At 42.4% G+C, this 23,323-nt stretch overlaps 6 protein-coding genes across 6 annotated transcripts; 2 read left to right on the forward strand and 4 right to left on the reverse strand.

The window, feature by feature from the left end:
• Window positions 1-9,130: 9,130 nt before the first annotated feature.
• Window positions 9,131-9,569, reverse strand: LOC116801637. The gene is made up of 2 exons (XM_032722470.1): window positions 9,444-9,569; window positions 9,131-9,384 (listed from the first exon to the last, which is right to left on the reverse strand). The coding sequence occupies exons 1-2, from the start codon at window positions 9,519-9,521 to the stop codon at window positions 9,301-9,303; spliced, it is 162 nt and encodes a 53-aa protein (XP_032578361.1). The 5' UTR covers window positions 9,522-9,569; the 3' UTR covers window positions 9,131-9,300.
• A 96-nt stretch (window positions 9,570-9,665) lies between these two features.
• Window positions 9,666-10,078, reverse strand: LOC116801733. Its single transcript, XM_032722944.1, has 2 exons — window positions 9,923-10,078; window positions 9,666-9,868 (listed from the first exon to the last, which is right to left on the reverse strand). Exons 1-2 carry the CDS (start codon window positions 10,058-10,060, stop codon window positions 9,806-9,808), a joined length of 201 nt encoding a protein of 66 aa, XP_032578835.1. The 5' UTR covers window positions 10,061-10,078; the 3' UTR covers window positions 9,666-9,805.
• A 116-nt stretch (window positions 10,079-10,194) lies between these two features.
• On the reverse strand, window positions 10,195-10,595 carry LOC116801753. The gene is made up of 2 exons (XM_032723045.1): window positions 10,425-10,595; window positions 10,195-10,360 (listed from the first exon to the last, which is right to left on the reverse strand). Exons 1-2 carry the CDS (start codon window positions 10,593-10,595, stop codon window positions 10,247-10,249), a joined length of 285 nt encoding a protein of 94 aa, XP_032578936.1. The 3' UTR covers window positions 10,195-10,246.
• A 1,183-nt stretch (window positions 10,596-11,778) lies between these two features.
• On the reverse strand, window positions 11,779-12,549 carry LOC6607324. The gene is made up of 3 exons (XM_032721427.1): window positions 12,407-12,549; window positions 12,102-12,344; window positions 11,779-12,030 (listed from the first exon to the last, which is right to left on the reverse strand). Exons 1-3 carry the CDS (start codon window positions 12,503-12,505, stop codon window positions 11,965-11,967), a joined length of 408 nt encoding a protein of 135 aa, XP_032577318.1. The 5' UTR covers window positions 12,506-12,549; the 3' UTR covers window positions 11,779-11,964.
• Window positions 12,550-13,536: 987 nt separating this feature from the next.
• Window positions 13,537-17,850, forward strand: LOC6607325 (endoplasmic reticulum aminopeptidase 1). The gene is made up of 6 exons (XM_002032062.2): window positions 13,537-14,072; window positions 15,084-15,242; window positions 15,302-15,776; window positions 15,843-16,081; window positions 16,157-17,402; window positions 17,461-17,850. Exons 1-6 carry the CDS (start codon window positions 13,594-13,596, stop codon window positions 17,770-17,772), a joined length of 2,910 nt encoding a protein of 969 aa, XP_002032098.1. The 5' UTR covers window positions 13,537-13,593; the 3' UTR covers window positions 17,773-17,850.
• Window positions 17,851-18,687: 837 nt separating this feature from the next.
• LOC116801556 (aminopeptidase N-like) lies at window positions 18,688-22,340 on the forward strand. The gene is made up of 5 exons (XM_032721927.1): window positions 18,688-19,269; window positions 19,570-19,725; window positions 19,865-20,578; window positions 20,748-21,975; window positions 22,042-22,340. Exons 1-5 carry the CDS (start codon window positions 18,719-18,721, stop codon window positions 22,276-22,278), a joined length of 2,886 nt encoding a protein of 961 aa, XP_032577818.1. The 5' UTR covers window positions 18,688-18,718; the 3' UTR covers window positions 22,279-22,340.
• Window positions 22,341-23,323: the final 983 nt, after the last annotated feature.

Consider the following 23,323-nt stretch of genomic DNA (forward strand, 5'->3'; position numbering starts at 1 on the left):
TGTGACACTGCGGCGGCTGACGGTGTCTATTATGGAGGCCAAAAGCAGGAGCAACATGGCCAGGAACCCCACAGACACGCGGCCAAGGCGGAGCAACTGTTGGTCGTGCGAATCCCGCATACGATATTCGCACTTCGGCTTGCCAGCTTCGGGTTTTTAGCCATCGCACTTCGTACTTCGTCCTTCGTCCTTATTTTTCTTCCTGTGTCGTCGGCAGCTGTTTAACTATTTTTCGGTTAGTTTTTCGCTGCGCTTGCATTTCAATGACAAATTGTTGCATCTCAGAAATACCACTACCCAACCCCCCTTTCATTCTCACCTGTGCTTCTGGCATTTGAATCAATATTCCATTTCTCAGGCCCTTTGTCAAGCGACAAAAATATTGTTTCGAGTGCTTAGACCTTATGTTTCTCGCTTTTTTTTTAGCGAATTGCTTACTTTTCACCGGCTTGGTGAGCGGAAATATGCAGCAGGAACTTTCGCAATTTCTTGGGGCAGACATTTATATTTTTGTTTAAATTTATTGCACAACATTCAGCATTACCAGCGTGGCAACAAAAATAGCATCAGCGGCAACTGATAGCGGAAAGTTTAATGGGAAATGTAAATGTTACGCCATTGTATGACATACGACAATAAAATGGAATGAAACAGAAACAATAAACCGATGGATGCCAGGCCCAGGATTCCTACACAGGTTGTTGGTCCCATTTCCCCTCGCGTTCGACCGCCATTTTCATCTCTATTATACACTGAGAAAATATTAAGATGGGATTAGAAACACGCTGAAGCTACCACTATAATGAAGATCTAGAATGCTAAACCTGTTTAAAGGTCAATATAAAGTTTGCAAAGATAGTTTTAAATTTTAATGTTGAAGCCAACCAAAATCAAGTTATTGTTGTCACAATTTTCTAAAAGGTTTTCAATCTCATGTTAAGACTTACATATTTTTACAAGCGAATAACTAATTAACTATTAAGTATAACCATAAAGTAGTTTATAGAGAAGCTCCACTCTTGATATTTTTCTCTGTTTAGGCACATCCCTTCGTATTTCCCTAGTCTCCGCTTCTTTTTTATTTGCTGTTATTTTTCTGCGGCTGCGGCCATAATTTACAATAACAACAAACCCAGATAGGGGCGAAGGTGGCTCGAGGGGGCGTGGCAGCACCGGTGGGCGGTGTGGTAGGTTGGGTAGGCAGATAGAGAAATGTGAAGCTGAAAATGAAAGAGTCGAACAATGTGGCTGGTCCCGGCTTGTGAGGCTGCCGTTTTGCATTCGATGGATGAATATAGAAGGGGATGATGAGGGGTGGTGAGCTTGATTCCACGGGGGGAGGGAGGGAGCTGGTAGCTCGAGAGAACCGATAGCAATGCCACCGTTAGCAGTCTAAAACGACGAAGCCATCGAAATCGCGCCATGCAGTTCTTCTGACTTCAGAGTCAGATATTGTATTTCATGGCGTCTCGCTCGATATGTCGCCTCTATACGTACATGCTGTGCTGTGTGTGTTCCATAATTCAATTTCAGAGTAAGCCCATCCACCATAACCACCTATGACCACCCACAACCACCCATACCCACCCCTAACACCATCAACCTCCCCGGCTATGCACATAAGGCATTGATCTGCCCTAGCAAAGCGCTTTATGTTTTATGCGTGTGGCTGAAAAGTTTAACGAGGCATAAACAAACATAGGGCTATTGCCGTTGGTCCACTGCTGAACACTGAATGAATGAAAGTTGGCCAGATGATATATGGTCTGGCCAGGAATAGACATTTTTACTTGAATCTCCCGGAAGCTGGATTAAAATCTTACAATATATGTCGAGGAATTAGGTTATATTTTTCTTTCACAGATTTATGAATTCGATTTAAATTAAATGTCCAATCAATTATTTTGGGTTGCATACCCAAAGGCAAGTATTTGGGAGTTCAAACGACTATTGTTTATAAAATGCCAAAGGTTCTTTGCTCAGAATCAATATTGGATAAATAATATTTGTTTGAATGTAGCCGGCTGCTTCTGAGAATTTCATGAAATTGAGATGCATTTATAATTATACGTTAGGATCGTAATTAATTCAATAAATGTTTCTCTGATTCGCATGCCCAGACATTTGATATTAGCTACTAATTGGGTTATTGCAAATGTGCGTTTATTTGATTTAAAAATTTAATTATAATTGCAGATAACGAAATAATTAAATATCAAATAATTTGCAGCAAGCTTTTTTCAATATATTTGTTATTAAGTATCTGTTCTACAACTACTTTAGTTATACAATTTTCGAAAATGTCCTAGAAATACCTATGGCTCTGCTGAAAATTCTAAATTTGTATGATGTACTTTTGGATTCGATGCTGTGGCAGGGTCGAGCCCATGCTCAAATTGGCTTATCCATAATCCAATTAGCCAGGCAGATAGCGTCGTGTCACGGCCACATCCTTCTTACATAAACCATATGTTTCGTCACATGCAATTTCCAAAGCAATTAACCGGCACACTCGCACCTGCCTGATGCAACATCCTATGCCCCCGTGAAAGCCGAATGGAAGGACCTCCCAAATGCCTGCAGCCTGTTGCTAGATCCTGCCAATGGCAGTGTGTGTGTGTGTTAGTGCCAACGAATTGAATTTGTCGCGCATCGAACAAACTTGGCAATTCAATCAACGTGCCAGCTGCTTCTGCCTAACACACCTCATCTCATCTCACCTGATTTCTTTGACCATGAACCTGACCATTGAGCATCGAGAATCGGACATTGGAGCATCGACCATAGGGACATGTCTTGCCTGTCTGCCTGCTCGAATTTTGGCCATCGTTTGTAGTTCACTCTGCTAATTGAATTGCCCTGTTTGCCGCCTCTTCCAGCGGCAGTGTCAAAAATTACGCATACGCCCGGTTGGTGCGCATTAAGCCGTAACGGCTAATGAAGCTCACGAGATTGACGGGCCAATTATGGCGATGATGGCATCGCCATTGTTTCCCTCTGCAATTGAATTACATTGAAAACTTCGTTAGGCTCGTTAGCCGAACGCGATTTCCGCGATAAACACGCCCGGCAACTTAAAATGCAATCAATGCCAGCTTGGCTCCCTCGTGCAGACTTAATCTCGATTAAATTGATTTTTATTGATATGTTCCCAGAAGTGGTACTCACTTAGCACTACGGTATATATACATATATGTTATAATGCACCGCGGAGTAAAAGATCAATAACAAAATGGTGAAATGATTAAGGAGAATCTTTGTATAGGTATTTTCGACCAGTATCACTAGCCACTTTAATCACACTTATCTTTTTTTTCAGGATACGGACGGGGTATGTACTCTTCTGAGTAAGGAGAAGTTCTCTACACAATACTTCACCGTGCAAACATAAATTCCTGCAAATTGGATCACTTTAAGGCAGTTAGGAGCTACAGGAACGTTTTCCCTTCGAGAGGAAAGCGATTGCCTGAAGTAAGTCCCGGTAGATTGTAAGCTCTCGGTACGCTTTTTATTTTCACAACCAATTCTTTTTATTATTTTTTTTAATTGATGTTCAGTGGTGATTGGTTTTCCAGCTGCCTTTCGAGGTGTCGGGATTAAGCGGAGTGCTTTCAATTTGCTGAAATAAAAATAACAATGGGCACTCGCCCATGAGCATAGGTGGTCGCCACTGACAGTCCAAATTGAATGGCAATTTGATTTTATTGAAGTGCAGCAACTGGTTGGGCCTGTCAATGCAGGATCCGAGTATAATATTTCAGCTGACCAGGCAGCCGAAGAAAAGCCAAGCCAAATCAGAGCAAATATGTACATGTATTGGATTTCCAGTTTTCGCCTCTGGGATGCCCAGTTTTTTATTCCTTCTCATTGGCGCCTGCGGCACGTACTCGTAATTTGCTGTTGGCCAACATGTCTGCCTAAGGCAGGCACATCCTACTCGTCGTCGTCCTTGTCCTTGTCATGCTGAAAATATAATTAAAGTTTTTGACAGTTATCTCTGGCCAACAATGAATGAACGTCTGTTCGCAGCGTGATTAATGATGTCGCTTTGGAAAGCGGAAAAATGAAATAGAATTAAATTTGCAATGGGGCTGGCACTGACCCAATACCAATACCCACATGAATTGAATTACTTGATCATTTATGGTTGATTATGATAATCACTTCGAAAATGGCCAACCGCAGAGCAGCAACGGGCCTAAAATCATTTCCCCTCAAATGTTTCGCATCATTTCGAATTCCGCACGTGAGTGCAAGCAATTTGCATTTTCATAGCGTTCAGTGCGGTTGTGGTTGCATTCAAATGATAGTGGGATGTTTAGTGAACTCTAGTTGGGGCCCAAAAAATATCCGTCAGAAATATGGTCAAAATGGTATATTAGAAATTGTTGGTTATTTTGATTGGTTGCTATCTTAATAGTTGCATACATATGCTAGTATTCGTATGATTGTTTAAAAAGAGCTCCGTAATTCAGAGTAATGGAAAGTGTGACCCCTTAAGGGACTTGCAACATCCATTTCTTAACCATGTCGAAAGCCCTGCCTGACTGGGATTAGGTTTAGGCAAATGTCACTCTCAATTTGCGGGTGAAATCGAGCTGTGTCCTCGCTCCGTGTGTTTGCACACCTTTGGCAGCGGTTGCAGCTTAGTTAATTAAAAAATCACTTGGAAATCAGACAACTCGGAAGGGTAATTAGAACTGGCAGCCAGCCAAAAGCACACACGCGGTCAGAACCTCGGCTGAGTTGCTTTTCTGTCCGGGATTTGTAGTTTATTGGCTGCCGTTGCGTGGCAACCCGGAGTTGCAACTGCATCTGCGATAAGTGCTGGCAGCGGATTGCGAACAAATCGCCGACATAGCAGCACGGCTAAATCGCATAGATAGGATGTAAGAGCTTTTCGGGAAACGGATAACTTTTTTAGCTAACTTTGTCTACGGAAACTGAAGCCGCAAAAGTGGTACCCAAAATTGAGTTGCTGCTGGGAAAAATTGAATTAATAAGTAAAAACAGAATGGGTTTTCTGGGCCAATGTGTAACAGATAATTTCATTAAAAAGTCAGCAGCCCGCACTCCGAATGCCCACATTGCGTATGCGCAATGGTTCTCTAACGGACTTAACTTGGCCTTTGTGGCACTTTGTGAATGCGAATGGCTAGGCTTATGTTTTGTACAAGGAAATCCTTTTACACCATATTGAGTTCCGCTGTTGCCGCCGTTTGTGGCATCTCCTCGAACAACATAGAAAAATGATTTAGGCGCTCTGCGTATGTAATTAGGTTTAAATATTTATATTTCCAGTGTCAATACAGTCAGTGTCAAGAGTTAGCATCTGAAGAGAGGTAAGTTTTCGAGCTAATTGTTGAAACTGTGCTTAACTGCACCTTAAAGAAACTTTTGGTTGAGTACTTGTAGTTCTTACTAGTTTGGGATATCAATTCTTCCATAAAACTTTTTTTTGCCACTTTCAGTTGTCATTCTCCGGACAATTAGCAACCGAAAGTGGGCCAAACAAACTGTCAAGCCGGTAGACATCGAATCAGACCATCGAAGTGAAATGGAAACGAGAGAATGAAACTACTACTACTAAAAAGGAAACTTGTGTTTGGCATTTTTTGTTTTGCTTGTGGGGTCACGCCTTACCGACTCCCAGAAGGCAAAAACACAAAACTAAAATAAAAACCAAAAAAAAAAAAAAGGAACGTTGACATCGAAGAGCAAACTTCTCGATGATAATGAAACTGCTGACGATAACAATTTGAATGGACAGAAAGTGGGCATGTCAAACAGCATCAAGTGTGAAAGTGCACCGAGAACTAATTGTACTTTCAAAATGTGTTTAATTAGTTTGTGTTGTAGTGCATTAAATTAGTCTATGTAAAACAATCGATTTACCAATTGGACTTGATTTCCTATTAACATTATATTCAACATCTTTGTAGGAGATTTTATTTGTTTCCGAAATAAATATGCATTAATGTCCATTTCCGGGGATATTTTTCTCCATGTGCCCGTTGAGTGGCTGCTTTGTTTCGATGTGCGGTCACTGCCACGGGGCATGTTTTGTGTGGCACACGGAGCGTATGCGTAACGAGTGCCCAAGTGGACAACGCCAGCTGCCCGTGGGTATACAAAAGGAATCGTTTTGCTTGTCATTTCGCCGATTCAATTAACGTGGCAACAACTCGCAGCAATGATGGGCCGGATACTGAAACAAAAATCCGATACTCGAAAACAGCAAAGTGGACAAATCAGGGAGTCAAGCAGCCTGGTCGCTCTTTTAATGGGCAATTACATTTTAATGAGACTTTACCGCCGCTCACCTCCTGTCGATAAATGCAAATTTTGCCGGTGGGGGGGTGCGGGTGCTCGCACTCCGTCTCCAAAGTCGTCCAAAGGTCGCCTTAAAACCGGGGGGGTCAGGTCCACGATACTCCGATAACATTGTCAGTGGACCGCCTTTGAATGCAAATTTCGCATCCTGTGTTATTAATTTCGTGCCGAGTTTACGGGTTTCGCTCTCCGCCTTCATATCGAACGCTTGACACATCAAAGCGTTCGCCTGACAGTGGCACACTCTGCTCATACAGTTCTTTTTGCATTATATAAGTATGCGTGTTTGCGATTAAAAGAGTAGCAGCAACTGAAACTGAAACAAACATTAAAGGGCCGGCGCTTTCAATTGGAAAAAATAAAAAATATGATATACAAAATGAACGAGCAAAGGAGAACGGCATGCAGAAATATAATGAGTTTTGCCCGCTGCTCACAAACAGACTCCGTTTGGTCATGGCCGTCCTGACAAGCGTTGACACTTCTCCGCTTTTCCACTTTTCCATTTTCCCGCCCAGTCTGCGGATTCTGGCGAGAGTCTCATAATGTTGATGGACACTCGCTTTGATTTGCTGCTGCTACTGCGGCTTCTGCTGCTCATGTGGCTTTTCCTTTTGCCAGTTAAGTCGGCACTAACGACTTGTCATACGTGCGGTTTCATCCGAGGACAACGACATTGGTGGCTGAACGGCGGGGGTATCATCATCATCATCGCTGCCGACTGTTTGCCCTGTCCTTTGACACACTGTATACCGTGCCCATCCTGTCTCTCGCTCTTCAGTCAGCTCCGCATTTAAAATCAATTTCATGGCCCCGGTCAGACTCGCAAAACACACACCATCGCGTTGGAAATCCCTGTTTTTTGTGCCTCAGCCACAAATGCAAATATAAACATATGTGATGCCTACAAAAAAGAAATCCTTTTCAAGCTGTAAATACTTCCCTAATGGGGAGAAGTCAAGCCACTGGATGCTGTCGTTTGGAAATGAGACGTTGACACCATAAGTTCATTTCTTATTAATTACTATTTTGTGTACTTTCTAATAATAAGAAAATGTTCATTGTACTGATTTTATAAAGCATATATAAATCTTACAGGTCGTGGTCTAATATATTTATGTACATTAAGGGTATTTAGCCACGTACTTGAAATCCAAACTTTTTGAATATTTTATATTTCGTTTTGATAAACCCTCCACTCCCAGCGAGTAGGTATTTATGTTTGAAAGCCCGCAGAAAGGTCGTTACTGATAAGTCGGTCTTTCTGCTTAGTCAGTCAGTTGGCCATTGTCCGCATCACGTATACGCCACGTATCGGTCTTCATGGCGAATCAGTGCAATGCACTCCACGCAAGAAACTTCCGGTAAGACGGATTTGGGCATCATTTAGTTTGCTGTGAACTCCAATTAAGCAGCTGGCAGAATGCGAATTGCTTTAAGTTATTTGGCAATCCTGCGGCACCTGCTCTGTGTTTTTCTTAGCACTCAGTGCCTGCCAGTCGCTCGTGTGCCAAGAGCAATAAAACTTTGCCGACTGATGGTGGCAGGCAGAATTATTCATTCGACATTTAAGTGTCTGCCGACACGTGCAATGTAAAAGTTTAACACAGCTGCATACATTACACAATCCAATGGAATAAGCAGTTAAAGGAAAGTTGGCCTTAAAGACGCTCGACGCTGGAAATGAAAAGTGTGTGATGAATTGGCTGCTTTTCTTGGGAGCTGCATACTTTTAGGCCAATGAATCTGCATATGGAATTCGCTGATGGCCAAAAGCAATCGATTTTCATCTTACATCGGTTCTTTTTGCGGGACCGAAAGTGATTTCCTGCCAGGAATTGCCGCCAAAAACTTCATCAAGCTGGCATCTCTTATCGCTGGAGAAGGGGTGCTGGTGGAATCGACCCCACTTTGGGGGGCTGCATGCCCCGAATATCTTCCGGTTCCGCAGTTCTTGATGTCTTCCTTTTTGGATGGGTAAGAAAAACAGCAAACGGCAGCGCCAGTAAGTGCCAAATAATAACCTCATCTTGGGAAACAAGGAATTTCAAATGCAAAATTGGAAAAAGCCGAAGAAATTCCTTGTATAAATATTCGATGCAGCCAGAAACACTCAACTATGAATGCGATTTCCATGTAGATCCTGGCTGCTTTGGCACGTGCGCCAAACAAACTATACAATAAATTTGCGAAAAAATAATCAATTTTTGACGGGGACAAAACAACACATAAAATCGGCAGATTGCGGTTAATGGTCGTTTAAGATCGCGTGAAAAGGGTCACCTATACTGCAGTTTTATGTGGCATACTCTTGGGGGGACGGCCATAAAAAATATACGCCTGCTTCAGTTGGCCATATTTTAATGGGTCTTTTCGGCCATTGTTGATCCAACTGCAGTACTCGTACATATGTATATATTTATGTGTATGGAAAGTCGGGGCGTGACAACAACAAAGGAAGCGGCTAAACACGCGCCAAGAAAGCCAAACAATCGCTGTCTAAACTCATTGTGTGCGCTTTGTGTGCACTGAAAGGGGAAAAAGGATCACTCGGAGACACTCGCTTCCACCATTCACCATCAATCCCACACCATACGGACCTATACTATAACAACCCATCGCCATCGTGTGTCAATGCAAATGTCTATGAGCAGAAAAAATCGCATTGATGCCGCTTTATCGCATTGTCTGCTCTATGCTCAATGCTCAATGCTCAGATGTCTCGCTGTGTTTGTGGGCGGAAATATTGTTTGCTGGCAAACGTAAACGCTGGCAAACACAAGCAGCCGTACATAAGTCGATTGTGAGCAGCCAAACACTTCACTTCACTCTGTCGGTTGATGCGGCACTGCTTTATTATTATTGCCAGTCGAATGAATGTGTAAACAGATGAAAGGGTGTGAGCTGGCAATATGAGGTAATGCAACAAAAGTTTCTGATTAGTGGCCCAAGACAAACGGCAAGTAATTACCACTGATCTCCCCTTTTGGGTGAACACTGACCCAGTTGGGCCAGGCACATCGTCGAGCAGCAATCCGCATGCGACTTACACTGGTAGTTAAAACATCATTAAAGAAATGGCATAGGTATCTAGTATTTTGGGAGCTTACACTTTCCCCATTCGGATGACATATGGCAGTTGCAAGGCCCAATGAGCACAACAAGACTCCAAGTCGGGCAATCAACATCTTTACGTTTCCAAAGTTAAAATTAAACTGATGCTTTTGCCATTTGTATTTAGCATATGTATGAACGGTGTCAGCAAAGGGCAGGCAATAGAAAAATGGGTACTATTGCTAGGCGACGTTATGAATAAGCAGACGAAGTGCTCATTAAATCTTGGCAGAGCTCTAACACTTTTTATTTAGGTATACACACTTTACATTTTTATGAATACTCAAAAATTAATATTACCACTCTATTAAATCGTTTTCAATATATCAAAATCAAAGCATAAGGTAGCCAATTTATTCTAACGACACTCTGCTGACACTTGAATGCACATTCGCGAGCAGCAATCCCCATGCATCCGACACTATGGATAAAATATATTTAATTTAAATGACTTATTAAATATTGGTGGACTTACATATCCTCCACTTCGCTGACAATAACGGCCAGACCTCATAGTCCTGATAGTCGTGGAACTGGAAGTGGAGTCCGGTTTCTGGAGCCCAACCACAAAGCCCAGAATAGAGATTAAAAACGCCAGTCGGACAATCAACATCTTCGTGCTGGCAAAGTTTAAAGTTAAGTGTCGTTTTTAACTGGCAGTTTAGCTATTAATATGGAACGTGCTACGGTTTAATTTTGATTAGCCAAGTCAGCAGTGCTCATCAAGTAAAAGATTTTAAATGTAAATAACATATTTTTATTATAAAATACTTTTAGGGGACAATCATTGGAATACAACTTAGGTAATGCATCGATAAATACGTTTTAGGCATCTTAGGCTGCAACAATGCTCTGCTAACGTGCACTTATTTCTAAACTGCACGCATTTATCGGCCCAGCCAAGTCGTTGAATCTAGTGGCATAGATACTTAATTATACAAGGAATAGGTAAATTTTATTAAAGTTCTGTTTATTACTTGCGTTAGATTTGTAGACAACGGCAGCACATCGGTGGAATTTCTGGAGAGAAACGGGTAAAAGTCATCCATGCCATAGGGTATGTGTTGCACGATCTGATGAGTGGGAAAAGCGATGGCCATGCCCAAAAGCATCGGAATAACAATATTGAATGCAGCACTAAGCTTCATTTTCTATTTCTAATTCTCTTGGTGTTGCAGAACTCTTTTATACCATTCCACCGTCAATAATTAAAAAACAGAACGTCGTTATCGGCAATGTAATTACAGTTTGTTTGGCCAAAACAGTTTCGGATTGAATAACAAAGTTTCTAGCTGGCAAAGAGTCGGTGGCTAAAGTCAACAACTGGCGGACTCAGCCACACACTCTGCACGGATTCGGCAGCCACCATGTTTCGATAGTCGGCTACTCCGCGGAACAGGCTGAGAAACATGTTGGTGAACATGGTAACCTCGTCCTGGTTGAGAGGATTATGCTGCTGCTGCAGCGGTGGCTTGGATATCAGTGGCAACTTAGCATCCTTTCCAGATGAGTCCTTGCCAGCGGGCAAAGCCTCTATTTGGGACTAAATAAATAAAGGAATGGAAAAAGGTATTTCTTAACTTGAAATGCACTTACAGCAAACACTAAGAGGACCAACAATATGGCTAACATCATCACTTCAAATCGACTTCTAACTGAAAGTGAACTAAGTATCAAAGTTGGCAGGAGCATGGCTTTTAAACTCCACAATTATTGCCCCTTCGACCCAGACGCAATTATCAATTGGAATTGTTGGACATGCTCCTCTGTTTGCCCAAGTCAAGAAGTCGGGTTACATTTGGGTCAAGACGTTCGAGATAATTGGGAATTGCCGATGTCAATATTTAATGTCAACGCATCAGAAACGATACACATAGCAGATATACCATAGAACGAGATATGGGTAGAATAACATGACCTATGTTGCAATCAGCGTTTAAATACCGTTGAGGTGTGCCCTCTGAATTATTTGTTCTGGACTTAAGTAGGTTAAGGTTATTTAAAGTGTTTGCCATATATGTTCTCCTTCTGTTCTTATTGTTAAAGAAATATTTATTACTTTGAATAGATAAGCAGATAAAAAACTGACTATAAAAAGCATAAGCATAATTATTCTTCCTTAACTATAGAATATATAGTGCATCTTTTTATTATAAAAACCCAGATTCCCCAAGATATGAACAGCCTTGACATCAAATTGATCCACAACATAGCCTTAGGGATTATGGAAATAAACCCATTTATCAGTTCAGTACTGGGAATTTTTGCAATGTAGCTATCAATTGTAAGCCGCTTACTGACAGTTTAAGATTAAGCAAAACAATGAGTAAGTGTGGTTTATTTATTTATTTTGAAATTGTGACCAAACTATATACAAGTTTTCAGCATGGTTAAATCCTTTTTTCTTTTAATTACTGAACGGAATGAACAGCTGTTGTGACCCATTTATTTGAGAGTGAATCTGAATTATTTTGGTAATTAGCTGTCTGTCACGTTGGCTCATTGCTATGAATTACTTCAGGTGACACATCTGTGCATATATGAGTGACATCGTAAATTACAGCAATCTTCACCTCGGGAGCACTGAAAAACAAGTACATACGAATCAATATTGGCGGTGAAAGTTTCTCAAATTGATAAGGAGGTAAACTTACGGGTTCACCAACATTGTGGCATTTTGCGGGCGAATCAATCTTAAAAACAACATTAGATGGTTCTGACTCACTAGGTAGACCAATAACTTTCACCTCATCATTGAACGAACTTGCTGATTGTCTTTTGATACTTTGAAATTCATCGGCACTCAAATAAGTTTTTTTAAGACGGTGCGCCGGATAGCCACAACGTGAGCCGTAGGTTAAACATCTTCTGCTGCAGCAATCTGAATGCATATAGCACTGGAATTTAGAAAATACCATTAATTGGTATCTAGGATCTAGGATCTATAAACAAAACTTACAACTCCGTCGACTGGACTACATTTTTGGCCATTAACATCCACATTGCTCAGGATAAAGAACAAAAGACACAATCCAATGATCGTAGAAATCGACGACATCTTCTCGCTGGCAAAGTGAAGCCTCAACTGACTCAATCTGCTTTTAGACCGCCACATATAAGGGATCTCGATTTTACGAGAACGAAACGAAGAGACAATGAAAACAGTGAGTAATAGTACAGAGGTATTGTGACTACCAGATACCGTCTAATATGCATTCCAGTTTATTTTTTATGAGTCCAATACTAATGACAGTTCGAAATATGCGTAAGCACGGAGGTGAAAATATAAATCAATATTTACTATAAAAGGTGCTTAGTCTTCCGTTTATATTAGGGGTACTCTTGATAGTGGGTAAATCATTTGGGATATGAGTAATAGGTCGGTCTAAATCAGTAGCACACAGAACAATTCTCAGAAAAAATTAAACATTTTTCTGTGCATTTTTCTAACAATTATTAAAAATAGCTGCATTGAAAATGAAAGTAATGTAATGAAACACTTTTGCACTGCAAGAAACTGGTGATCGTTATCTAAACACCCTAGGGGGTTGCAGAAATATGTCGGTTTTAATCATCAATATATTTAAAACCGCTCTCTAAAAATAAAAAACTAATTAAGATTTCTAAACCATTTTTATTTCAATATAATAATGGCTTTGTTGAAAACAAAAGTAGTTTATTAAAATACTGCAGATCTGCCGAAAACTGGTGATCGTGCACTAAACACACTTAGGGGTTGATTTGGGGGTGTCCTCCAAGGATGGTACTAGTATACCCCTGGGGTATATATACCTCTACCACCTGCTGTAGCGAAAGAGTGCGTTTTGGTGGAAAGCCCGCATTCGGGGTGTGTGCTGTTTGTGTGCCAAGGACCGCACCGTGACCTGCTCAATGCCGCTCCCTCGAGTGTTCGCGACTCACTCCAAGCGAATCGAGTTGTTTGCCCACTTACGAGTATGAGTATATGTGAGTATTCTCTTATACAAGGTTCCCTTCGATCGATCAGTCTTCCCGCTTATCTAATCGGGTATGGTGAGGCTTTAGCTATAACCGCCGGTATGCTCGTCGCCGTCGCTCAGTTGAGTTGCGGTTGCCAGGGCGCGAACAGATACAGTTTTCGATCCGATCCACGATTTTCGTATCACCATGATTACGCCGCCGTCGGGAGTGGCGGGAGTGTTGGTGACCCTGGCCCTTCTGGCCAGCGGATCCATGGGTGAAAGAGAGCGATCCTTGCGACTGCCCAACGCCACCTATCCGCTATTCTACCAACTGCACATATCCAGTGATATTCACAAGGGACAACTGCTCTTCAGCGGAAATGCCACCATTGACGTAGCCATCCGGCAGTCGACGAACGAGATAGTGCTGCACGCCAAAAACTTAACCGATATTCAGATTACTGTTCACCGGTTGGCGGCCGAAGGATCCGTGATCGTGGACGATCTAACACATACACTGCATCCCACTGCTGCCTTGCTCATCATTCACCCGACTGTAAATCACCAGACCTTCGAGGAGGGGAAACAATATCGTCTGGAGATTCTCTACACGGCTATTATGACATCGCGTCCCGCCGGACTTTACTACATGGATTATCGGGATGAGGAGAACAATCACACCGTGTAAGTCTTTTATCTTTCGTAGCAACAAAAGAAAGCTAAATCCTCAAGTTGACTTTGTTAAATTTAGAAAATATCTTTTCTTTTGTGTCGCTACCGCCTTTTTTTAGAACTACTAGCTACTGCTTATCATAAAGTGCGATAACCTTTAGGATATCTTATCCGCTTCTAAATTTTTTAAATACTATATATATTCTAATGAAAGAAAGACCCAGTAGTAAGCACGCGCTTATTCCGATTATAAGTGAGCCAATCTTACATAACCAGCAGATAGATCCGGCGTGCATTTTGTGCCGGGGACTTCGATTTGCTTACGCTCTCACTTTTAATTTGTTATTATTTTCATTTGTTTGGTATTGCTTTTTAATTACTTTGCTGGCGTAGACAACGCTCTGGGACTTTATCGCTATCAGACGTACATATATGTATTTATATGGTAGATGCTCATCGCACATATGGCAAAGTCGGTTGATCCGGACGCGTCACCTGGGTGACGATGTACGCAATGGGTTTGTCAATGGGGGGATTCTTTATAAAGGGGAATGACTGTGCCAGCAATAAGGAGTCGCATCTTATCAGTGCGCGGTTGATAATAAAACGACAACATAAACGAACAGTATTTGATACGCCAGTATTTGTTTTAGAGCGCCTAAGTCCCCGATTTGTTTTGATTCAGATTGGGCAACATATTCGCATGACCCATGACTTTCGGTTGAAAATAACGAGACGCGATTGTTCCGTGGAAGTGAGAGCAGGTTCTCCATGTGATTGATCATTCCGGCAGCCGCAGGCTGTGACTGGTTTTTTATTAAGCGTTCAATGATCCGAAAATGGGATTGGGAATTTTGGACTGAAGCGATTTGGTTTTAATTATCATTTCTATGCAGACAGCAGACGTTAATTGCTCTTGGCAACAAGTACAATAGTACTTGGACGTATGCTATAATTTCTATTCATGTTTTGATTTCATTTTACTCGCAGACCTATTGACCTAATTCAATATTAATCTTACAGATACGTAGCCGCCACGCAATGCGAGCCAACATATGGTCGTCTAATCTTTCCCTGCTACGATGAGCCGGGCTTTAAGTCAAACTTTAGCATTAAGATAACACACGGGAGCAGTCATTCCGCCATATCCAATATGCCAGTTAAGGAAGTACTAGCTCACGGGTAAGTTTATATATTTTTATATTTTTTATTCAATATTAACCTCTTGTAATTATATGAAGTGACTTGAAAACCACCTCATTTCACACAACCCCACCGATTTCAACATACCTTGTGGCTTTTGTCATCTCCGATTTCGGGAGCATATCTGAGACATATCGTGGGATCACTCAAAGCATATATACCTCGCCAACTTCCAAGGAAAAAGGTCAAGTTGCATTGAAAAATGCTGTGCGAACAGTGGCTGCACTTGAGGATTATTTCGGGGTTTCCTATCCTTTGCCAAAATTGGATCACGTGGCGCTCAAGAAAAACTACGGAGCAGCCATGGAGAACTGGGGTTTAATTACCTATAAGGAATTTAATTTGCTTAAAAACATTTCGTCGGATGGATATAAACGAAAGTTGGACATGATCACCCAGAACCACGAGATCGCACACCAGTGGTTCGGCAACTTGGTGTCCCCGGAATGGTGGACATACACTTGGATGAATGAGGGATTCGCCACTTATTTTAGCTATGTGATAACTGATTTGGTGAGTAACGAATAATGATTATTATAGGTTACGTTCCTTTTTCATACAAATATCCCTTCCCTTCAGATCTACCCCAATGAAAAAATGATGGACATGTTTATGACCCACGAGGCAGATAGTGCCTACAGCTACAACAGCTTCTTTGATGTCCATCCAATGTCCCATTACGTGGAGGGTGAAAAGGACATCATGGGTGTTTTCGACATCATATCCTATAAGCGAGCTGCATGCGTGATCAAGATGTTTCATCACGCCTTTCGTCAGAAGCTCTTCGTGCGTGGTATCAGTCACTTTCTGGAGAAATAGTAAGTTTTTCAAAATGACCTCTCGAACTGGTCAATTGGAATTCATGGGTCAAGGTGCTCTGCTCTTTCGCCCAGTCGTTATAGCGTGGTCAATGAGCTGAACCTCTTCGATGCCCTGCAATCGGAGCTCCAGGATGATGAGTACTTTTCGCAGCAGCCGTGGGCGTCCCGAATAACTGAGATTATGCTCTCGTGGACGCATAGCGAATGGTTGCCCATTTTGGTGGTCTCTCGGAACTACGAGAACAACACCATCACGTTTAGCCAGCGATCAGTTCACATGAAGGATGAGTTATGGTGGATACCAATCAATTTTGCCACCACACAGTCGCCCAACTTCGAGGACACCCAAGTGGATATGTTTATGCCACCCGAGCCACAGTACACAGTATCACTGGAGGATCTGAAGATCCAAGTCAGCGGCAGGGATTGGATAATGGTGAATAAGCAGCACACCGGCTTCTATCTCGTCCGCTACGACACAGATAATCTAATGGCCATTGCCAGACAGCTGCAGACGAATCACTCGGTCATCCATCCAATAAATCGACTTGGTCTCTTTCGAGATCTGGGTCCCCTGATCGAGCATAATGAAATCGAGCAGGTGGAAGTGGTGTTCGAGTTGCTAAAGTACCTTGAGTTTGAGGAAGATGTGCTGACTTGGAACCAGTTGCAAGATACGATAGATTGCCTAACACGAAACTTGCATGGCACCTCCTCCCAGAGCCTCTTCAATGAGTTTGTGCGCCGCCTGGTTGGCCCGACATTTCGGCGAGTTTACGTGGAACACGGTGTAAATTTAGCTGAAGATGGGATGTCCCATGGGATTCTAGAAATCGCCTGCTCTGCGGATCTCCCGGAGTGCCTGGAATACACACGTCGCCTGGCTAAGGAGCATATAATCGATAAAATTTATTTTAAAGATGGATCGGACTACCATGCCATAATCGATTCCGTGCTATGCATGGGAGTGCGGTATCTAAGCGATCAGGACTTCCAAAGGATAATTGATATGATGCAGGAAATAGATCGCGGTTCGGTGTACTATGATGACATTATATATGCCCTCCGATGCACGCAGAGTCATCGGCATCTGTTATACTATCTGGAAGGTCTGATGGGTGAAAACTCCACCCATATGGTACTTTCCGAATTCGAAGATTTGATGTATCTCCTCTACATATACAAATCGAATCTGGCCTCTCGTCCCATCATCTGGCAGTATATCGAGCGCAACTACAAGGTGCTCTGTCGAGCACCTAACTTTATGGAGCACTTTAAACAGCTCGCTGGATTTGTGCCCAGACATCAGAGATCACATGTAAATAGAATGTCTATTTTATATCCTAATCGTTTTGTTAAAATATATTTATTTTCAGTTTGAGAGGCTACGCCAGACGATTGCGAGCCACATGATGCAGGAGGGTCTTATTTCGAACCAAACGCTGATCGAGGTCAATTCTCCGCTAGTGGGCAAAAAGATGAAGATCACCGAAAATTTCCAGGACAAGTTCGAGCAGCAGATCCACAAATGGCTGCTCAATGAGCTACCTCAGGCGTCCAGCAGGAGTGATGCCCTTTTGTCCGCCTCCCTCAGCGCGGCCAATGGGTCAAGTCGTCCTCAAGGAGTCCTAAAGGAGGCGACTAGGGTGTTGCGCAGTGCGTTACGAATAGTAGATATGTATAGGTGACCAGACTTTTGGTCTAACTAGGTACCACTTAAGTACAAGCTTAATTACGAATAAATTAATTCTTCCAAAACAAAGCAATCGAGTCAATTCATTCAACAGCCAAGAGCTTTTCAACATGAACTAAATGAACCTACGGTCGTAATCGATTTGTCTAAAACGCCTCCGTGGGGAATTGATAAGCAAGTATAAAACACAAAAGTCATCGATAATAAAAAACCCGTCAAATGACTATAACTTTTTTACGCAAAGACTAGTAATGGGTATTTCTGGAACTTTAAAAGCAATTTGAAAAATGATTAACAATTTTGGACTTTCAAGAATAGGCAATAAATCGTATAAAAATATAAAAATCTGAATAGAGCAATTACTTATGTTTGCTGCCTTATGTACAATAATTACTGAATATTTGAGCATACAAATTGAAATATTTAACATTTAGCACCTCGTAAAATTAATTGATACTTATTACCGTTTTTCACGAGTATTTATGACTGTTTTGATTGTAGAGCTATAACAACTTGCACTTTTTCGTACTTTTAGATTCTTACTCGTCCCAGACGAAGCCATAATTCAAAAATTTACTGCTCCTAATGATGAAATTAAAAATACGAATTTGATTAACAAAAAAGTATTGTTATCCTGCTTTATTATGACAATCGTAACGCTACTGAATCACTTAAATGTTAGCGAGGGGACTTTTTGCACTATTGAGTACCATCTTCAAAACTCTCGCAGACTAATTGTTTTACAGCCCAATCATACTTCACATTTGACTTGTCCCAGTGCACTCTGGGCCAATAACCGTGGCTTTGCCGGTTTTATCGAGAATTGCGCAACAATCTTTATGGCGATCGATGTTGAGGATTAGATATGACCAAGTCAATAAAAAAGCCGTGGCCAAGCGGCGGCCGCTCAATAACAAAGTGTTTTTTACCGAGCAGCCAACATGGCACGGTGGCTGCTTAACTCGTTTTCGCTGATCCTGCTCCTGGCAGTGGGCAGCCTGCAGGCGCGCCTGATCCTTCCCTTATCCCCGGACGATGGACAGCTGGAGACCAAGGGAGCAGCTCTCTTTGCCGCTCCCCGCGTGGATGATAATAGTGCCGGCAATTACCGACTGCCGAATACAACGGAACCGGAGTCCTACAACGTGGAACTCTGGACCAATGTCCATAATGGCGATACCCAATTCACTGGCACCGTCAATATCGATATCCGGGTTTTGAGCGAGACATCGAATATTACGCTTCACTACCGCCAGACGTCGAATTTTGAAGCCACAATTATCAGCCGGGATGGTGCCACGCCCACTGCAATTCCACTCACTGTTACCCCAGAGTTGCAGCGCGAATTCCTCGTCCTTACGCGGACCACCGCTGGTGAGGCATTTGGAGCCAACACCAACTGGACCATCACGATCAACTACACTGGCATCCACCGATCTGATATGGGCGGTTTCTACATCTCCAGCTATACAGACGATGATGGCAAGCAGCAGTAAGTGGAGCTTTTAAGAAAATTATAATTATTTACAAGCAAAGCTTTATCCCAAATAGAATATTATATTTGGTTAGACTTTTAATGGATTAGGGAATAAATTTCAAAAGTACAAAATCTTATCGTGCTATTAATAACAAATGTACCTGATTGAGTACTTGCGGCTAGTTTCATTTCTTATCAAGGGACACAATTTAGCTTATCTTTATAATCTGTTATTAGTACGATAATACGCGCTTGTCAAATAAAGATTAATTATCGGTTTAACTGAGACGCAATGCATATTACAATTTCTTTCAGCTTCCTGGCCACCACGCAATTCGAGAGCACAAACGCCCGTCACGCGTTTCCCTGTTACGATGAGCCTGCCCGTAGAGCCAACTTTACGATTACCATCCACCATGATCCTTCCTACACTGCCATCAGCAATATGCCGGTAAACACCGCTGCCAGCAGGTATGATATATGAAAATATCTACAAGCATAGAGGAAACATTACTCATTCGCAGTGTTGACAATGCTAGATACATTTGCAATCGATACATTTCATATAAGTCGATACACATGTTAACTTACTCACGGTTTCGCCTTCCAGCTCGGGTGTCACTGCTTTCCAGACGACGCCTAAGATGTCCACCTACCTGGTGGCCTTCATCGTCTCCGATTTTGAGTCCACCACCGGGGAACTGAATGGCATCCGCCAGCGGGTTTTCTCGCGCAAGGGAAAGCAGGATCAGCAGGAATGGGCCCTTTGGTCCGGATTGGTTGTGGAGTCCAGTCTGGCTAGCTACTTTGGTGTTCCCTTCGCACTGCCCAAGCTGGATCAAGCTGGCATACCGGACTTCTCTGCCGGAGCCATGGAGAACTGGGGTCTGGCCACCTACCGTGAGCGGTACATGTGGTGGAACAAGCAGAACTCCACGATCAACCTGAAGACGAACATTGCCAATATCATTGGACACGAGTACGCGCACATGTGGTTCGGCGATCTGGTATCCGTCAAATGGTGGACCTATCTGTGGCTCAAGGAGGGCTTTGCTACCCTCTTCTCGTACGAATCGAACGATATCGCTTTCCCACTGTGGGACACCTATCAGATCTTCCACGTAAGCGACTACAACAGCGCTCTGATTAACGACGCCCTGGCCTCGGCCGTTCCCATGACGCACTACGTCCAGACCCCAACGGAGATCTCCAACCGATACAACACCTTCTCGTACGCCAAGCCCGCCAGTGTTCTGTACATGTTCAAGAACGCCTGGACGGACAAGGTATTCCGCACTGGATTGAACAAATACCTGACTAAGAAGTGAGTACCCAGCATTACTTAAATGACCTTTTGTATAAATGTATGAATATAGAATTTTGAGTAATCAAAAGTTCTGAAATATTTTAAGAATTATGATATACTCGTACATACTGGGCTTAGAAGCCCTCATTTTAATTTGAACACATTGTTATTATCTTTTTTCACTCAGCAAATATACTTCCTGCGACGAATGGGATCTATTTGCATCCTTCCAGGAGTCGGCCGACGAATTGGGCTTTAAGCTGCCCGCCAGTGTGGACGACATCTTCAGCAGCTGGTCCCACCAGGCTGGTTATCCCCTTCTCACAGTGACCCGTAATTACAATGCCGGCACTATAACGATCACCCAGAAGCGTTACGTGGCGAACAAAACTGATACAAATACCGCAACCTGGTATGTGCCACTGAACTTTGCCACTGCCAACAAGTACGATTACCGTGACACGAGTGCCACACATTACTTGCTTAATGTGACGGAGACCGTGATCTCGGATGTCGAGGCTTCCAGCGATGACTGGATACTTGTGAATATCCAGAATTCCGGCTACTATCGCACCCTGTACGATACGCAGAACTATGGTCTAATTACGGCAGCTCTGAAGTCCCAGCCCTGGAGGTTCCATCCTCGTAACAGGGCACAACTGCTGTACGATACGTACATTTTTGTCAGCACCGATCGCCTGAGCCACAGCATCCTGCTGGAGCTGCTGGGTTACCTGACGAATGAGCAGCAGTATGCTCCTTGGTCCACTGCCAACACTATTCTGACCGTCTACGATCGTTACTTGCGTGGCGATGATTTGTACTACCACTTCCAAAATTTCGTGAGGCTCCTGATCGATCCCATCTTCGAACAAATCGGTGTAAACGAGATTCCCGGCGAGCACTATCTGAACAACTATCTGCGCATCGTGCTGGTCAGCTTGGCCTGCCAGGTGGGATCCAACGATTGCTATAACCAGTCGGCCAAGAAATTATCCGAGTACCTATACAATGGCACTGCCATTGAGGCCACTCTAAAGACTCAAGCCTACTGTGCGGGTCTACGATCGACTACCAATGACATCTATAGCAGAGTGCAGTCAGATTTGCTTAGTTCCTCAGACTCCACAGATCGCAGCCTGTTCATCTCCTCGTTGGGCTGCTCTGGAAGTACGAGCCAGCTGCTAGATTTCTTGAGACTTTCCCTGGACACCGCCAATAGTTTGAGCTACTCGGAGCGCACTTCCCTGCTGAACTCGGCCTATTCCCGCAGTGAAATCGGTCTTACCGCTACCTTGGATTTCCTGGAGACCAACTGGGAGGCATATGCCAAGCTTTCGGACTCTGCAAAGCCCCTGGATGCTGCCCTGCGTGGCATTGCCACCTATGTGGTCAGTGAGAAGCAAAAGACGAGGGTATGTTTTTTTAAATATATAATTCAAAGCAAACTTTTAATTTACAATTTATTAATTATTTGACAGCTTAACGCTTTGGTGGATGTTGTGAAGGCTGAAGGACCGAGTTATATCAATGATGATCTGAGCACCACCATTGACTCCAGAATCACATTCAACTTCGCTTGGTTGGAAGTTAATCGTGATCCAGTGCTCAACTGGATCGAGGATTCCTTTAGGGAGAACGGCAGTCCCTCTCTGACCTCATCCATCACTACAATCCTGGTCAGTGCGATGGCTCTGCTACTGTTCAGGCTATATTAAGATAACTCACGTGGTCAAGTATTAAACATAAATTCAGTAAAGTGACGTAAATCAAAATAAGAGATTGTGTGTTCATCATAGATCGAAAATAGAACTGATTATACTGGGAATTTTCGGGCTGAATGGAGTCCCCTGGTGGGAGAAGTTCAAAGTTCGGCGGTTGGGAAACTGAATTGATCGGTTTATGGCTTGGTTGACACACTTCGCATTGGTCAATCTAATCGCGATTCTGGGAATGGCATTGGCATCGATAAAGCACTGATAGTTGAGCTTAGTACGAAATTCGATTATCAAGTGGATATTTACAATGGCCTGAATGGTTTATGGAGATCACGTGCTCATATCACATTGTGATTGGCAACTTTCAAGAACAGTAAGCCATTTTGTGGTTTTCAATTTCTTAATCAATTTCAATGGTTTTACCATTTATTAGAAGATGTCTGCCTGTTGCATAGTATCGCACATATTGCTTAGTAATTCCCTTTGGATTAAAGGGCCTTTCCTTATCTCAAGAGCGAACTTGAACAGTCTATTATACCATAATACTTAACTAGGCGTGTATATTTCACTTTCATATCAGCACATATGACAAGTACACGAGAACTTCAGTTTCAATTATTATTGTTCGAGATCTTGTTTCGTATAGAAATGATTGCTGTTTTCATTATTAGATAATATGCTGCCATTCCTCTCATTAATATATATATAATAATAATAATATATATAATAATATATATTAATATATATTAATAATAATAATAATAATATAGTAATAGTGTTAAATAATTTTTAGAAGTGAGAGAAAACATTCTTTTATAATCAGCTAACAATATCAGATCAAGGTCAGTGCACTTGAGACTTTTATCAGGGTGTCTATCTTGAAAAGCCCACACTTATTCGACATTATCTTAGACGTGATTGCTACTAACCCTGCAGAAAATACAAATTCATCAAAGGCTAGTACCATACTTGATTTACTACCCAATCTAGTTTATACCACAGTTCTTTACTGGTAACGGCCATTCTAGGTAACAAGATTGGGGTA

Source organism: Drosophila sechellia, chromosome 3R, assembly GCF_004382195.2.
Source record: "Drosophila sechellia strain sech25 chromosome 3R, ASM438219v1, whole genome shotgun sequence".
Lineage (NCBI taxonomy): Eukaryota > Metazoa > Arthropoda > Insecta > Diptera > Drosophilidae > Drosophila > Drosophila sechellia.

Coding starts and splice junctions, on each gene's coding strand:
- LOC116801637 (XM_032722470.1), bottom strand. CDS start 9,521: ATGTTGATTGCCCGACTTGGAGTCTTGTTGTGCTCATTGGGCCTTGCA. Junction 9,385..9,443: donor GTCATCCGAATGGGGAAAGT/GTAAGCTCCCAA, acceptor TTTAACTACCAG/TGTAAGTCGCATGCGGATTG.
- LOC116801733 (XM_032722944.1), bottom strand. CDS start 10,060: ATGTTGATTGTCCGACTGGCGTTTTTAATCTCTATTCTGGGCTTTGTG. Junction 9,869..9,922: donor GTCAGCGAAGTGGAGGATAT/GTAAGTCCACCA, acceptor TTTTATCCATAG/TGTCGGATGCATGGGGATTG.
- LOC116801753 (XM_032723045.1), bottom strand. CDS start 10,595: ATGAAGCTTAGTGCTGCATTCAATATTGTTATTCCGATGCTTTTGGGC. Junction 10,361..10,424: donor TGTCTACAAATCTAACGCAA/GTAATAAACAGA, acceptor CTATGCCACTAG/ATTCAACGACTTGGCTGGGC.
- LOC6607324 (XM_032721427.1), bottom strand. CDS start 12,505: ATGTCGTCGATTTCTACGATCATTGGATTGTGTCTTTTGTTCTTTATC. Junction 12,345..12,406: donor GTAGTCCAGTCGACGGAGTT/GTAAGTTTTGTT, acceptor TCTAAATTCCAG/TGCTATATGCATTCAGATTG. Junction 12,031..12,101: donor GCCACAATGTTGGTGAACCC/GTAAGTTTACCT, acceptor CTTGTTTTTCAG/TGCTCCCGAGGTGAAGATTG.
- LOC6607325 (XM_002032062.2), top strand. CDS start 13,594: ATGATTACGCCGCCGTCGGGAGTGGCGGGAGTGTTGGTGACCCTGGCC. Junction 15,243..15,301: donor AAGGAAGTACTAGCTCACGG/GTAAGTTTATAT, acceptor AATTATATGAAG/TGACTTGAAAACCACCTCAT. Junction 15,777..15,842: donor GCTATGTGATAACTGATTTG/GTGAGTAACGAA, acceptor CCTTCCCTTCAG/ATCTACCCCAATGAAAAAAT.
- LOC116801556 (XM_032721927.1), top strand. CDS start 18,719: ATGGCACGGTGGCTGCTTAACTCGTTTTCGCTGATCCTGCTCCTGGCA. Junction 20,579..20,747: donor AACAAATACCTGACTAAGAA/GTGAGTACCCAG, acceptor TTTTTCACTCAG/CAAATATACTTCCTGCGACG. Junction 21,976..22,041: donor GTGAGAAGCAAAAGACGAGG/GTATGTTTTTTT, acceptor ATTATTTGACAG/CTTAACGCTTTGGTGGATGT.